This window comes from Pempheris klunzingeri, chromosome 13 (assembly GCF_042242105.1).
Source record: "Pempheris klunzingeri isolate RE-2024b chromosome 13, fPemKlu1.hap1, whole genome shotgun sequence".
NCBI lineage: Eukaryota > Metazoa > Chordata > Actinopteri > Acropomatiformes > Pempheridae > Pempheris > Pempheris klunzingeri.
The window spans coordinates 4014583-4032369 of record NC_092024.1 but is presented as its reverse complement, the minus strand read 5'-3'; the positions used below and the strand labels follow the sequence as shown (position 1 = coordinate 4032369).

The 17787-nt window shown below is 45.0% G+C and overlaps 1 protein-coding gene across 1 annotated transcript in view; it reads left to right on the top strand.

Annotated features, from left to right (window-relative positions):
* The first annotated feature begins 14882 nt into the window (after window positions 1–14882).
* myt1lb (myelin transcription factor 1-like, b) overlaps window positions 14883–17787 on the top strand; it is a 29557-nt gene continuing 26652 nt past the window's right edge. Inside the window, exon 1 of the mRNA XM_070842324.1 lies at window positions 14883–15378. Coding sequence (XP_070698425.1) covers window positions 14883–15378 — 496 coding nt within the window. The remainder of the gene's footprint in view (window positions 15379–17787) is intronic.

Below are 17787 nucleotides of genomic sequence, written 5' to 3'. Positions count from 1 at the left end.
TTGCTCCCCCCTCCCCACTCTTTCTCTTTCATTCCCTTTGTCTCACCCACATTGAACACTTGCTTTCCCATGGTGCTCTCCCTCATCCTTATTACTCACCATTCTCTTCAATGATAGAACAAGCGCGATCAGTCTGTGTTATAATTACTTGCCCTTGTCTGCTCGGGGTCGTTAGTCTGCGCCACCCGCCTCAGCCCCCTCTGCCGAGCCTGTATACCCACTGGCCTGAGCCCCTGCAGCCATTCTGCACATCACTGCAGGGCTGACGGGCACTGGCATATCGATCTGAAAGCTGGGGAACACAAGAATGAAAAGAAAGAGTCTTTTCTCTCATTCCCTATCACTGCCTCTCTGTCTAATACTACACACATGCCCACACACCCACATTTACCGACTGTGCACGCCAGATAATTAAAGACAGCTAAAACAAACATGAGGATATCGGTTCATCAGTACGCCTGAGACTCCTTCCCTCACTGTCTTTGGTCGCTTCTTTCTTCTTTCCTTCTGTTTCTTCATCTTGACATTCTTCTCTTCTCACTCCTGCACCTCTTTAGTTTCCCTTTCTGTCCTAACACCCTGTCCCTTCCATGCTCTTTTCCTTCCCTCCTTCCTTCCTTCCTTCCTTCCTTCCTCTGCCTCTCTACCCCTTCCATCTCTCTCGGCTGTCTCTGGCAGAGCTAATTCCCTCTTCAGATGGTGCGGCTCTCATTTGCATACTTATCAAAGTGTTTGGACTATCCGACAGAAGCTGTAGGAAGGTGGGGTCATTAATATGTTAATTAGCCCCCCCTTCCTTTTTTCTCCCCGTCGCCTTTAGATGGTGGCGCACCATCCGTATCCTCAACCTCTCTCTCCGCTTTCTCACACGCAGCCTTTGAATGTTTCAATAGCCTCAGAGACCATGCAATTGCCAAAAGACTCTGTAGACATCCATACATGGGGTTAGGGTAGGTTCAGTTATCTATAGAGGCTGTGCATTTGCATGTGTGTACGCACTCTGTAAGCTACCATCAATTACATGTCTGCAGTCATGGATTAGTGGCATTTATGCATATGTTCGTTGGACATTTTACAGCCTTAATATGATCTGGTTGAAGCCCAGTAAACCTAAATCCCGACAGCATGTTTATCTGTTCTGTCTATTTATTTAAGTTTTAATTGTGAGCATTCCTGGCTAACTAGCATGCCACCTACAGTATTGACAGTGGTAACCAAGTGTTAATGCTACTAGTATTTCCCCACTGTCTGGAAGCCGATCCTGGTTGCTATCAGAGTTTAAAACATTAGCAAAGATGTCCTTGTTTTTATTTGTATTTTGGAAGGTTTACAGTCCAGCAGCTCCAGTCAGAGTTACTTGAAATGTTGAAAGTGTTACGCTTGCTAAACACATCGCTTACTGTTTGACAGTACAATCAAGTGTGTAAGATAGGCAGTGAGTGTGGTTATATTGGAAGGAAATAATAGTTTGACGTCACATTTTTCAGCACAGACTAACAAGCTCTACACCACAGTAAAGAATAATGGTGTTTGTGTATTTCCATGTCTTCTACATGGATCAACAGCTGGTTGGGATGTTGAAATTTACTTGGGACATGTCTTAGTCTGTTATCTCAATAGCATTTATCTAGCCTTCAAATGCTTATTGAAGACCCTGGTGACAGGGTTGTGTGGGTGATAACCCATGAGTGAGCCGGAAACTTTAAAAAGTCAGCTGGAGACAGTGTTGTCAACCAAGACATGGAGCTAATGTTATCTTAATTAGCTCAGAAGCTACTGTATAGTCTCTATAATCTATATCTAACAGGGGCTGGTCAATTGCTGACTCTAACCTGCATCTGAGTTTGAAGCTTGTCTTTCGCCATATTTCCACAAGACGGTTCCACAAATCTCCACACTGCACTACATGTTGGCATTCAACAACGTGCAGCTACAGAGGAATCTCTCCATTCATAGACAGAGGCTACAGTAGACCTAATCTGCATACTGTGCAGGATACTGTTAAAATAACGTGATTATAGTAGGTGTCTACGTAAAGGTTGCAGGGTCAGTAGTTTTGTCTCTCACATCTCGTAAATTCTGACTTATCTGCTCATGAACACAAAAGTCAGAATCTGGCTAACAGGCCATTTATGCGGTGGCTGGCAGTGCAACGCAGATTGGTCAGTGTTGATACAGGTGATTGAGACTGTGGCTGACATTAATTACGAATGGCACGGGAAGTTACAAGCAAGGTGCAAAGCATTTTGGGGCTTGATGTCCTTGGTCATGCTACTTTTATGATTTGCTGTTTAAACTTTGTGGTTTGAATCTACTGTATGGGAGTGCTAAAATCCACAGTATTCAGACATTTATTCAGTAGTGTGCCGGCTAACAGAGGTAAGTGGTTCCTGGAATGAAAGGAAAATGTGAAAATAATAGTTACCTCTCTGTGGAACAGAGAGGTAACTAGGGACTCAAGTGTTTTCTAAAGTAGGTTTCAATAATTTAACCAGGAGAGTGAAGGCAGAGGAACTGTTACAATCCTGCTCAACAGTTTTGATTTTAGCTTTTCAAGGACTTTAACAAACAGGAATTCTGACAGTGACCTCACAGAACGTGATGATGTTAAGGAGACTTTCTTTCAGTGACTTCCTTTCACCTCTAGTGGCGTCTCTCTTCTGTATGTCACTGTGCCTCTGCCGGCACGCCAAGAGGTGGCTTTCTGGGTTAGTATTATGTGTGGTGGATGGAATGAATGTGGAAGGAACCACAGTATGTTATCAGAGTATCCCTGATAAACCGTGTCATTTTACAGCAAGAGACAACGCAGACCTCCACTGCTTTTGTGCACCCTCCGTTTTGTGAGTGGTGTTTGTACAGTTGAATGAAATATATGTCATTAGTAACTGCGTAGAGGAGAGAAGTAAAGGAAAGGCACAGAGATTAGACAAGACAAAAGGTGAGATGAGGAGAGCTCTCACCTTGTACTTAGCAACAATAAAAGCCTCACAAATCCACCTGCCTTGCCTCTGAATACATGTTTCTCTCTGTGCCAAACCAAGAGGGCGTTTAATTCAAACCACACAGGGCAGACTTAATAATTACTCTCACTTTGAATGCAATTTCCTGGCTGGGGGAAATGATTGACAGATTGTATCCATGGTGTCAGGGGGCCAGCCACACCCCTCCTGACTAAGGCAGAAATTAAAGAACAGCAGGAGCTAAATTACACCTTAGCAAAGACCTCTGGCGAAAGGACAGGAAGGGAAGCATGATGAATGAGGGAAGGATCAGAACAGAAAGGTAAAGGGTGAGTCGCGTGGGAGCATGGAGATGATTGGAGGACTGACTTGGAAATACATTTGTAGCCACACACAAGCTTAGACACACACACACACACACACAATTGCTGGTAGACACACAAACAAACGTACTGAGGTAATGGGTCTGCAATGCTACTGGAGTGCAAAGGGAGAGACACTTAAATGCCATCTCTACAGTTGGGATGCTATTTACTCCCTCACACGCACACACACACACACACACACACACACACACACACACACACACACACACACAGTCATCTCCGCACTCTCTACTATGTCATGCTCTCAAAGCACTCAGACTGATATGAGAGCAGCAAGCAACCAGCAGAGTGGCACAATGAGTCTCAGGGTATCTACATTGGGAGAGCTCAACAACAGCAGCAAGAGTGACAGATCATTGGTGTGTACACATTGTCAGGAAAAAAAGAACTGGCGGACAACATGTACGGCGGTTGCTCTATAGGAACTGCTCTCTTATATCTGGTGTTGGTCTTGTGTCTTGCTATATGTCTCTTATTGTCGACAAATGACAATGAAAGACCAAAACCAACAAAGAAGTGGTCCCACTTACACGTATTCCTCAGTGCCATAGACCACTGCTGTTCAGAAAAACTCTTAAGAAGACACCAATGAGCCACTCCATTGCACTGATGGACGTGTTGCCTATTTTCCATAAACACACACGCCCACTGCAGTTTGTTTTCAGTCAGTCCCACATCCACCATCCCGCCAGGATATACTCACTAGACTAGACTAGAGCCCTAAATGTGGATTTATCTGCTGCTGAAAGTAGAGCCAGACAAATGCACTATATACTCTGGTTTGAGTAACAATTTCTAAAAACCCTAGTGTCCATCTCCAGTGCTGTCTTTGTTTTAAAATGAGTCTATATGTTTGTGACCAACAGCACGGTGGTGCAGGTGTTAGCACTGTTGCCTCACAGCAAGAAGGTTTCAGGTTCGAATCTGCTGGCCGGAGTTTGCATGTTCTCCCTGTGCCTGCGTCGGTTCCCTCTGGGTACTCCAGCTTCCTCCCACAGTCCAAAGAGGTTAGATTAATTGGTGACTTTAAACTGCCCGTAGGTCTACGTGTCGGCCCTGTGATTGACTGTCAACCAGGGTGTACCCTGTCTCTCGCCCAATGTCAGCTGGGATTGGGATTGGCTCCAGCCCCCCGAGACTCTTAAGGATGAGCAGTATAGACAATATATACTTTTATTTCCTCAGTAGCAACCAATGGTCTTGGGGCTGAGGGCCACAGGGAGGATGGGAAAGTATTAATTGACAACACAGTGGTTGTTGTTATAGGTTTTCTTGACAATAAGAAAAAACAGTATCCTTTAAGTGTAGTTGGTTACTCTGCCTGTGAGATGAATTGGTTGTCTTTTATGCAGTTCCAGGAAAAGTGCACGTGTAGTCAGGAACAGCCTAAACTGCGAACTAAAGCTGGACTAAAACTAATGTTTATATACATCTGGCATTTTCTTTAATGACTGGCAGATAATGGCAGACTTATTTCGAGGAACCTAATATTTTCAGAGTTGAAGAATAGAGTAAATTAGTGTGGATATTCTCTTCAGTGCTGCTGCATGCTGGTAACACACCACTTTTGGCTGCGGTTTGATGGCCCACTAAAACCGTTTGCCCTTTTGCACACAACACGTCAGACACGTCCTCACCTAGTGGAAATACTCTGTTTGGTTTTGGTGAGGGGTGGTGTTGCCTAGGTAGAGAATGTAGGAGGCAGGACATGACGCAAAAGTCTCAATTGAACGTTACACTCTTTGTTGAGGGTGCTGGCAGGGTTAAGCCCGTTTCATGTCCGGACCAAATGATCCAGACATTTGTATTCTCCAGCTCCTCCTGGGTAATATCTAGATAGGTGCAGGGTTGCTCTAGATACGTGAAAGGGACTTAAGTGTTTGCTGCTAAGACAGATGGTGGACTGTAGGTTTACCTCTATCTGGGTAAAGTGCTGCCAGCCTGGCTTCAAGGGGCCTCAACTCGAGCAGAGCCTTCAGAGCGGGCTCTTCACTTGTGGAGAGCGAGCGGAGAGAGGCAAAGGGCAGCACACAGACACACACATTCACACGTACATTCACACCTACATAGGCTCTCTGTGCACTGACACATATGTAGAATCACAAGCCACACACACACACACACACACACACACCTCCTAAGCCCTCACACACACACAACCTACTTCACATGTAGAGCAGCATTCCCAGCTGAGTGCCTCTCTCCAACCTGGCAATTTCAGCGGAAAGAGAATCCAGCTAAAGTACACAGGGCGTCATGCTGATTTCACAACAGGGGGGTTGAATGGCAGAATGGCCTCACTACAGCCCTCGTTACTGATCCGGCAAGATCCAACTCATCTATTTCAATAGCACTCTATCATTTGCGCTGGTGTGTGCATGTGCAGATGGCGCTACATTGCTAAAGTCCATGTTTTTTATGGTCTTGCTGCAGCAGTGTTGGATTGTCGCTGTAAATACTGTTTTTCTGATGCAGAACATATTTATGTACCTCAATACTAATTCCAATGAGCGACGAAATACACACACACATCGCATGAACAGATACGATTCGTACACAACAAACAGCACGTACATGCTCACACACACAGTACCATCTGACAGTGATGTTTTGGGTGACATTTAGTTTCTAGGTTGCACAAGATGCTCCTATAAATGAATCATGAGTAAATCTGTGAGGTGTGAATAATGGATGGGAGGAGAGGTAAAAAACAAAGGAGTGCTGTTATTATTTGTTAATAAGACACTCTGGAGCATCACTAACTAGATCTCATTACCACAATACACGCAGGCATGCATACACAGACACCCACAGCCACACACGCGTCCTCCCGCCTACATGCGCACACACCCCGTACACACACCCTACATGCCAAACACATGCAGAAGTCCCTTCCTGCATGACTATTTTTACCTGTGAAACCTGTCGTTGCCTAGCACTCTGTAATTACATCCCACACTCCACCAACGAATGATTAGAAGCAATGATGGATGAGTTAACACTGTCACCTAAGGATGCCTCAGTGCAAAACTAATTACGCGACTATACATGTGTCATATGGCTGATACATGTGATAGCCCTCTCAGCCTCCTGCCATAACTGTGGAACAAGTGTGATAAAGGTGGACGACGTGTCTCCTGTTAATCAACAGATAAGGGATGATGAAGTAACTCCACTGTTGATTAATAGATCTATGCTCAGTGGTGTCTTAAATATAGATTACCAGAATGACATGAAGAGTTCCTCTAGTGGCGTTTGGGTTTAAGTTAACCTTGCCGAACATTTAACGCGACGATAAAAAATCATCTCCTTTTCGTATATTTTCTTTGCTTTGAAAAAGCTTTATACTGTACCTCTCTATCACTCTGTGCATAGTAAGTTTTCTGAATGTACACTATTTTACCTTTCACCGTCAGAAATGATAGTACTATGGATTTTCTGTCATGTAGGGCAAGAAAGTTGTTCAGACTGTGTCTCTGCATAGACAAATTTTGGTGTTATTTGGATCAGGAGATGGAGTGTGCGTGTGTGCGTATACATGCAAAGTGTGTGTGTGTAGTGTGTGTGCAGCCGGGGATGTGAGGGGTTGCGTTTATGATTGCTACGGCTGCAGCTGGGGCTGTGGGCTGAGTAATTGCCTGTCTTGGTAGAGAGATCGTGGTAGCGAGCTAAAAGTCAAGTGCTCTCTTCCTGCTGTAGACCTCATTTGGATTCCACATAGCTAGCTAGCAAGCTAACGCCAGCCTTGGGCCTGTATTATTCATAGCTTGACAGATAGCTCTCACTAAAAGCATTGGAACTGGGCCAGGTGGTGATGGAGCGACAGGGGGAAGCTGCACCGCTGCACCTCACTCTCTGCCTGGCAGGAGAAGAGGAGAGGATACAGGACATAAGTAAAGGATAGGAAATTGAAGATGGAGCAGTAGGGAGATGAGCAGTTTTAATAGAAGCATGGAAATGTCTGAGTGGGATAGGAAAAGGAAGTAGGGATATAGAGATGAACAGACTGAAGAGGTGAGCAGGGCACAGAGGGTGAAAAGGGAAATCAGACAGAATTATCACAAGGCCACATGAAGTTATAGAACAGTGTGAGTACAAGACGTTAAAGCGCAGCTTACATTATAACAGCGATAGAGGATGAATGCATTAACCACAAAAGGATAAAAATGGAGAGAAGGCAGTAGTAGAAACGAAGAGTGAGTGAGTGAAACCATTTCAAATAGAGGAGAGAAAGGCCTGGAAAAAGAAGAGAACAGGCAGCCATCCACCCCCGCCAAGCTCAGCAACCCCCCTGCCTCCATGTGCAGAACCAGATAAGGTCGCATTAATCAAAATCTGCCACTTCCCCTTCCAAAAAAACACCGTCTATGCCATCAACCCCCCTCTGTGAAGTATCTGTCACCGAAACAGAAATTTCCATATTTAATGGGAAAGCTTTATATCACCAAAAAGGCAGTGTGGGCTGAGGGTGAAAAGAACAGAGTTGGTTGGATCTGTCAGCTCTGTCATTAGCTTCTACACTTTAGACTGCATGTGGAGCCTTGGGGTTCATTTCAGTTTGGCTCTGACAACATTGTTATCATTTCAATAGTACGATGAAACTGGACTGAGATTGGTCCTTGTCTTGTAAAACTAAAATCACGTGCGTAATGCTAATATATTCTAACAATACTCCGCTGTCTGTTCTGCATCACGGACTCCTTATTAGCACCTTGAAGAGTAATAGTACTGTTTTCCTGCAGCATATTCTGCCCTGACATAAACCTCTAATGTAATTTAAAACACACTTTGAAAACATTTCAAAACCGGGGCCGCCAAATTTACAGTGGCATGCACATGAGACTTCCCTCGTCATGCCTTCCTCCCTGATGCCATTTGTTTATTTTTTCCCTTTGTAATTTTTACCCCTTATTTGCCTCCTGTGCATATTATGACAAGGCTGCAGACTATCTTTCAGACATTACCCGGCGTCAGATAAACAGGTGGTGTTTATGTTTTGTTTTTTTTTCATCCTCCTCTTTTTTTCTTCTCCTTTTTTTTCTAACCGCCTCCCCGAGGAAAGACATCAAAGGGAATAACAGATCATGTGCGGTGAGTGCGGAGCGTGCCAGGGGGACGTGGATATGAAGGGGGTGGGGGGGGGGGGGGGGGGGGCGGGCAGCTGCTTAGGGCCAGCTCCAGGCCGGGCACATCCTGACCTCTAACCCCTGAACCCCCACAAGCCCTGCACGATCCCAACCTCCCCCTCCCACCCCCGGCCAGCCCTCCCCTCAGAGCAGCTGCCAACTAAATTACATCAATGTCAAGAAGTCCTCCTCTACTGCTGGGGAGATGGAGCCTGGTAAACATGATGCAAAGTGGGACTCACAGTGTAACGCAGGAAGGGCAGACACTTACACAGCCGTGATTACAGTAAAGCCACTTGGTGATATTGTACATTTTTGATATTGTCAACAAATCCAATGAAGCCAACAGTGTGCTGTGTCTCAATACATGCAACCTCGAGCCCATTGCTTCCTGTTAAAACGGGTCATGAATGCGTTCTACTAACTAACAGCTCGATACTGTGCTTTTAGTATTACTAGCATTACCAAAAAGGAGTTTGTATATTAGTTTGGGACCATTTCATGCAGCAGGTTTAGTGCCAAACGTTTTTCAGGGACAAGGATAATATGTGGAGGGATCAAGTCAAATAAGTTAAGTGTCTGTGTTCATGGAAATGAAGGAACAGGTCTCCCAGTGCGACAGTGCAGCTCAATGATGTGCTTTTTTTTTTTTCAATAATTTTTGGAAAACAATGGAGCTGGAGCTCTGTGGTACAGAAGAATAAGATATGCCAATCTCTGGCTACAGAGGCAATAACAGTGTTGTTGTGCTGTGTTCTCAGTACAGGGCTGAAAGTTTCAAGTCACTTAACCAGTCGGTTAATCAACAGGAAAAGTGTTTTGATGGTTTCAGTTGTTTTTCAAGCAAAAATGGCGAATCTTCCTCATTAATTCTTCTGAATTCTGAGAATTTGCGTCTTTTCTTTGTCTTATGTGACAGAAGATGTCTTTGATATTGGCATTTTATCCAACATACGATTAATCACTCACATTTAATCATGAGAGAATAATCGATAATGAAAAGAATTGTTTGTCGCAGCGCTAGTTTAATAATGCATTTCAGCCATGATAGGGATTCTCAGCACAGGTCGCTCAGTGGCTCAGTTTACTGGCAAATGTTTAGAATGAGACACAAAGACTAAATGGAGGAAGAACGCATCGTGTGCATTCTGCTCACAAAGTAGTTTACCTTGATCTTTCTATTCATTCTTTTACATCAGCTGGTCTCAAGTCAGCTCATCCAAATAAACAACTGTTATGACAGCTTCCACTGTGGCTCACGCAGACTAATGGACAAGCTGGAGGGAGGAATTCTTTTTCCAAAATGGCTGCTGGGCTAGCAGCTAACTAGCTGGCCTCTTGGTGTGTGTCTCTCAGTTGGGGTGATTGATTGAAGTCATTACGCCGGTGAAGAGACTCCTTACCTGGCTAATCCAGGAGTGAATTCAGCTGCAGGATGACAGATAGCCGCATTACGTCCCCAGAATCTGCTGCCGGATGAGCTCTCCTGCTCGGGACCTCTACTACCAAATTATGCAAAATGGCTTGTATGATACAGATATCAATATTCTGCCAGATCCATCTTCAAATCCCCAACCTTCTATAAATGTTGCACTCTATTGGAGGGGTCTGAAAACATAAATGCTAAATAATTGTACATATTACATCCTAATTTTGTGTAATAACTTTTTTTTTAATCTCAAGTGTAGCTTATACCTGTGTCATACGTTTTGTTGAAATTAAATGAGAATACACCACAACAGATAATAACCAATTATTTTCAGTATCCATTCATCTGAAGTCTATGCTGTCATATGTAGTTTCCTCTAATATAAGACAAGAAAGACAAGCAAATCTTAGCATTTAAGAAGGTGGAGTCATCTAATGCTTTTGCCAGAAAATGTCTAAAATAATAATAGATCATTTATCAAATTAATTGCCTATTAATTGCCGCACTTGTCAGATGTCTAATCCACTAATTGTTTTAACTCTACCCCAGATTTCACATTATTGTGACTATCAAGTTCTTATTTCCTCTACATCTACTCAAGAGTTTTGGCATCTCGTCTGGTGTGGCAGCAAAATGAAAATCCACTACCTGAAGAGCCCCGGCTGTCCCCGTCTCACCCCATCTTTAATACTCCCAGCTCCATTCCCGCATCCCCCACCAACTGCATCACAGCTCCTTGATGGGGACACTATCAGTAAAAGCACACAAACAACATAGGAAAATGTTGCGGGGCACAGGTGAGAGTCACTGCTTGCCACTGCACTGTATCTCAGTCATATTGAGGCCGATGGGCTGCGTGAGAGTGTCTGACTAAAGTTGAGGCAGGGTTTATTAGCTGCGGGCGACAAATGTTAGAGCTGGAGCGGTGGATGGGCAACAACAGGCTTATTGAACCAGCGAGCTGAACAGCATGTCTTTCAGATACTGATGCCTCTTAGCTACTTCACCACTGCACTCGTGGACTAAAACATACAAACAATTACATTGTCACGAAATGATGAACTTGGCTTGTTACTGCTTGTTGAAACGTGTAACCAAACACGGAATAATCACACTGAAATGTTGCTCGTATTTTAAAGACTTTAGGGTAAATCCAAGTGGACGTGTCATTTCAGACCACCGACGCTCATATATGTTTCACCGACGCTGAGGATTATTCAAACGCTGCTACCATGAAGTAGTATTTTATGAGTTTTAGGACAAATTGTCATTTTACTGGGTGTGCTTGTGTGCGTGTGACTGAGACATAGCAGCTGATATGCGAGCTGGAGCCTGAGACGCCAGAAAACGCCCCAAATTGCAGTGTCTGCCATGCACTGAGCCTCCTGCACCAAGACACTGTCTTTTGTTCTCCCCTGCTAGCGGGAGAAAGCCTGACAGCTCTGAAATGATCCTCTCTCCTCTTCTACGCACACACATCTCTCCTTTTCTTTTCAACTACTCTACTCTATATTTCCCAGTTTTGCGTGCGCACAATAGAAGTGTATACACACATGCACAAATACATACATTCTCCTGCCTGTCTCACTCCCATAGACTCTATTTTCCTTACCCACCTCTCATTTTCTGTCCTTGTCTGTCTCTCTCTCTCTCTCTCTCTCTCTCTCTCTCATTTTTCCTCACTGGCTGGCTGTGAGGATGGCGAATCCCTCATGGATTTCTGGAGGGTATCACCATGGAGACAGGGCTCTGCCACATGTGTCTATAGATCCTCCTGCTGGATAGGGGGCACAGCCAGAGGTGGTGCATTCCCTCCATCCTTAGTCTGCTGAGAGAGGGAGAGACGACAATGAGCTGAGGTTGATGGAGAGATAGGAGAAAATGGGGAAAAAAGGTGGGAAGAGTAAGTGTTGGAAATAAAGGGAGAAGGAGTGAGGTAATATATATTCCAAGATATATATGGAGGAGATGGAGAAAATGGATGTATGGAAGGAAAAGGAGCAAGCAAGGTTATGATGGGTGGGAACGGAGGACAGAAGGGGGGGAAAATACGAGGTGAGAATGTTTGGTGACAGGAGAAGATGACGAGAGAGAGAGGAGTCAAGGAAAAAGCGGCAGTGAGAGGAGGGAGAGGCAACGGCAGCCTCATCCCTGTGTCAGGGAGACAAATAGCGTGTGATGCTAATGACTGGCTAAAGCTTTTGCCCCTGCTGAGAACAGCCGCTAATATGACTGCTAATAAAGGCACCGTGGAACGCTGTCGCATTCCAGCAGTCGCTCAACTGTCGCCTAAAATTAGCCAAACGGGAGCTCTTCTTCTCCTGCTCTCCTGCCTCACATTAAATCTCCAGGAATGGGGCCCTCTCTATAACGTTTCTAGAAGTTTTTTTTTTTTTTCTCCTGCATTAAAGGGCCACTTGTTCACACTGTAATAGAATTTGTTCCATCTTATAATGCTGAGGATGCCCACTCCATAAAATATGAAGTGGTCTTTTTGTGATCTGAAGCTCTTTTCTTCTTTGATTGCTACCTCTCATGCAGCACACTCCTCTTGGAGGATTTTGTGATTCTGCCAGGGGACAAAAGCAAGAGAAACTTGGTACAGAAATTTCTCATCGTCTTCCTGTCTCTCCACAATGCCTGCAGAATTTATTTTCTATTTAATTTAAATGCCACCAAATTATTTCTGGAATTTAATTGCCAAACGCAGTGAGTGGGATGCATTGCCTGTAATGACGAATGCTGTAGCCAAGGTCAAACAGAGACAGAGCCAGGGAACGTGGGCTGGAGGAGCTGTGGAGGCTTCCTGTGGCTTAGTCATCATGGGAGCTTAGGAGCGTCGGGGCAAACACACCTCTCACAGAGTCACAAGATCCTGACAACGCCTCACGAGTTTGATTAAAAGTCATTTACATAAGATGCTCTGCAGTTGCTTTTTTTTCAATGAATGGGAGTTTTTTTTGCGACAGGAGCCAAATATGTGTTCTGCTGTAGGTAGAGCCTTTAGCGTGGTCGGGTTCGCTCGCTGTAATCGAAAGGCCTCTTTGTTTGTACAATCCTGACCCAAAATAACAAAGTGCACTTGACTCCTTTTAAAGGTACAATAAAACATCCCCACGGCAGCAGTTATTATTTGCTATCCATTAGCTGATGTTGCAAAGCAATTATAGCAATTCAACATGTTTTTTTTAGAGTGATTCAGGTGTAATCACAGATTACCTGTCGGATGCGGTGGCTCAAATGCTGCCTTAAGACCGCTCTGTTGTTAAGGAAGAGATGCAGGACCAGCAGATGGGAATGGGGGGTCTGTCTGCCATTCCCACACCACTTCTCCCTCTCCATTGTACCATCCTTGCTCCTCCTCCTCCGCCTCCCTCCCTCTCACCTATCCTCCTCTCCTGCCAGCCCGCCTGCTTGGCAGCCACTAACCTGCTGGGACCGGCCCTTGATTTATTTGGAGAGGGCTCTGGAACGGAGGGGCCAGGATGAGTGGCATTTTAATGTGCTTTTGAGATGTTTGGTCACAAGCACTATTGATCACAGTGCTGCAGCGCACACCCCCGCTCCCTCACTGTCCCACAGACCCTCATGCTGCCCTGGGGGAGAGGTCTGGCTGTCAGGCAGGGAATGAGTTTCCATGTGGGCTTAGATTAATGAAATGAGGCCTCTGTTTGCGGGGGGTGCAGGGGGTCAGACCATTAAGGAATCCCTGGGCTGGGTGAGATTGAGCCTGCCAGCTGACTGGACCCTGGCTGACTGATGGATGTCCGGGACGAGACAGGGAGAGAGAGAGAGAGAGAGAGAGGAGGGGGGGTGTTAGGACTTTGGACTGTGAGACACATTGACATGAAAAACCGAGAAGAGGGCTGAGATTCACCATCCTACAACACTGCTTCACCACTGCAATGAGCCTTTACCACATTGCCTAACAACTACCATTTTCTTAGTCTCACACACAGCCCTGTGCCATTCATTCACATCAGGTCGTACTCTAAGTAGTGCAGAGCCGGGGAAACATCCAGAGGTTGTAAAAATAGGAGCCAGGGATATTTCACAGCCGAGTGAACATGCCCAAAGCGTGTTTAGCTCTCTTACACTCCAGCCTGGACAGGGGGTTTATTTGATGGCCAAAGCACTCAGCAGAACTCATCATAATTCTGACTGTGTGGGTGCTTTTGTTCAAATGTGCCAAATGTGTAGACACAGCCCCACTCATACACACAATCATACATAAATGTACAAACAGCAGCACACGTTCTAAAGTCACACACATGCAGCTTACATTGGTTGGCCAGATAGTGGCTTGGAGCGCTCAGAGGTTTGATGAGTGAAATGGATTAAACCCCTGTGATCAGTAGCCTGAGCGAATACACAGATTATCAGATTATCAGATTAGGATCTGTCCCCCTGCTGCCGAGGGGAGCCAGAGAATACATTAAAATCTGAGGTGCCTTGGTAAGATTCAATTAATCAGGCTACAGGTTGTCTTTTCCCCCTTACAGTCAATTCCAGACAAGCAGTTGTGTTTTGCTGCACTCGGTTCACGTCAGAACAAGGGCATATCAGTCTGGAACAAAGTGTTTGCAGAGCATGCACAGTGATTTTCTTTAGCCCGAAGAACAAATTGATGTTACCTGAATATAAATGGATAGAAAATAAACTAAATCTCCTGCATTGTTTGCTTCAAAGTTAGACATTTTGTCCCTTTTGTAATGGTTTTCTTGTCAAATTGGAGCATTTCATTGCAATTGCTCAATGGTTAATGAGTTCATGGCTAATTATGTTGGTTAAGTTTCATATTTTGCACAGCAGAAGAACCTAAGAGGCATTGCTTTCCTTGCATTGAGAGGCCCTTGTTCCATTGTTGCTTTTTGCATTGTATTTCTTCCAAATGTGGTTTGTAAACAACAGCACTATAACACAGAGGCCTGATTGCAAATGAGCATTAGCATTTATGGCCAGTTGTGGCTAACAGCTAATGGCCGCCCTCTTATCTCTCCCCTGCAGTGTGTACGGCTGCCCTCTGGCCAAGAAGAGAAAGAGTCTAGACAGACAAACCCTGGAAACCTCCCCCAAGAGGAGCACCTACCTAGATGACATGGACAACTCCACCATGGAGGAGTGCTACGAGACGGACGGAACCGAGGAGATGGACGACAGGGAGGAGGGGGAGGAAGGAGCGGTAGAGGAGGAGGAGGAGGAAGAGGGAGAAGTGGAGGAGGAAGAAGAGGTGGAAGGCTACATGGACTACAACGTAGAGCAAATGGAGCATGAAGAAGGGGAGGTGGAGCGAGGAGACGGAGAGGGCGAGGAAGAAGAGGAGGAAGACGATGAGGAGGTAGAAGTGGAACAAGAAGAGGAGGAAGAGGGTGATGAGGGGAGGGTGGAGGAGGCAGAGGAAGAGGAGGATGCAGTAGAGGAGGTGGACTATGAAGAAGGAGAGGAGGAGGAAGGAGAGCAGAGTCAAGGCCAAGGTGAGATCACGTCCTCGTCGTATTGTACTGAAACACTTTGGATTGATCTTTTAAACGCACCAAATTCACTAGAACAATTTTTCAGAATTCTAAAGGAACTAGTGCAGCGTTTCTTAAAAACATAATTGTCTGGAATGGGCCGATTACTTGGTATTGCACACGGCATACTGCTCATCAAAACAACATCTCACTCGACACTGACATAGTTGTGTGCCCTACCAATGCTAGAGTGTAAATGTTGGTTGCAAAAGTTTACGCACACATTTTATGGCCTTAATGAAGTCAAAGCCTCAGTCGATATCTACCGATAAGCATCATTTTACATATCTTAATCGTGTGACTTGCAGTGATGTTCCTCAGAGCAAGCAGGCACGCTGCATCTGGAGTATGTCACTGATGCTTGACAGGTTTCTTAACCCTTTATACCTAGCCTTTTTTTATACCTAGTCATTGCCAAGCGCAAGCTATTTGGGACTAGGCTATTTCCAGGAACAAAAGCATTCTCTCAAAATGTTGCTTTGCGAATGCTCGAAATGTTTGACTACAATGTAACATTTCCAATCTCTCATATTTCATCTGATCTTGGATGTACTGTAGAAGGCTACGGACAGCAAGCTGTCCTCGGCATTCTGCTCAGTGGTGTAACAGTTGATGAGGGCCCCCTCTCTCATTGTAACGCACTACTAATAAGTATGTCCTCAAGAGCTTGTACTCGACACTGCACTCCATTGGGTCCTCGGCAATGCACCCGCTAAGTGTGAAGTCGATCAGATGAGCAGTTGTCAAGAAAATCAAAGGATAGACATACAACAAACAGAGAATTTAGATTTATGGACACTTCAGGAATGGTGCTAATTAGTTACAGAAAAACTGCTAACATTTTGATAATAAAGTAAACTGTCCACTGGTAGATGTTAAATCTTAAGAATACTAGAGCTATTGACAATGAATGCATTACCTTAATTATGCCTTTTCTGACAGCATACCATGGTGGTAAATACCATGTAGTTCTGGGACCGGGAATTGAGAAACTCCTGCCCCATATGTTATCCCCCCCATGCCCCCCCCCCTTCCCGATATGGCCAGGACCAGATTTGGCAGGTTTCTCTCCAGCAGATTCTGCTTTGCACCCCCGCATCGGGATTGGACCTGACAGTGCCTTCAAGTCCAATTAAGAGTGAAGCTCTGAGAGGGGAGTGTGTTAACCCTGTTTGGCGCCTAGCTCTACCCACCCAAAGTGTTGATGTGGCATCTCAGCCGCCATGCTCTTATTTTCTTGCAGAATGCGAAAACATCTCTACAGACTGGTGTTCATTAGAGCCCACAGCCACGGCCCTACCCTTAACACTGAGACAGTGGAGTGTTGCCACTGTCTCTTCAGCCTGTCAAGCCCCAGCCTCTCTTTCCATGTGAATAGCTGATTACCATGTTTTTTTGATAAGTGCTACGGACATGCCATAGTCAGTGTTGTTATCACTGGAAGGTGTTCACTTTCCTGATGAATTCTCCAAATGCTTGTCATCGTTGAGGTCTATAATCATTATGATTGCCTTATTGGAACAGAGGGACTTAGAATAGAAGAGCAGCATTTTAATCTGCAGCATTTTCAGTTTAAAAAAAAGCACAAAAATCTTCTACATGCATAATTACCACGTTCCCAATTCGCCCCAAGACAGTGATACTGGATGGTCGCTGGGCAGATTCCAATCTCCTGCATGTAATAGAGGTGACATTCTGAAGGTTCTCTGTGCTTGTCAGTGGCATGCACATCTCTGTAGCTAATCCAAAGCCAATTCAGGGCAGGGCAGTCTCTCTGTTCTCTCCTTAATCTGTTTCGCTTCCATATCCCTTTTGTGTACCTTGATTGCTCTTCAAATTGCTTTCCTGTGCCATGTTTCATACCATCAAAAATTAAACCCCTGGTGCAGGAGGTTGCTGTAAGAAACCTTCCAGTATCAAAATATGTGCCTGGTCATTCGTGACTGTTCCCTCATCCGCTCTGAAGCCCTCAACCCCCAAGCACCAATATTGTGTTGCTCTCATTAGATTCGGGTGTGTGTACAGTACGCGAGTGCCAGAAAGTCGCTGTAAGTGTTGTGTGTGTGGTTCATGTACATTGATTCATTTATTTTAAATGTATATTCCAGTATGCATGTATGGATTCAGATACCTGTTATCTCATGATTTCCTCTTTCCCATCAGAATTAAAGCTCTCAGTTAGTATTTGTGTGTGTGTCTGTGAGAGTGTGTGTGTGCTGGGGGGTGGGGGGTGGGGGGGTTCATTCTCTCTGCAGGAATGTAAGTGGCAAATGTGACGCCAATGGGAGCGATGTGCTCTTGGCGGCTCAGGGCGGAAATGTGAAAGGAGAGATTGGAAGTGCTCCAGGAGTGAGTGCTTGAAATTACTGA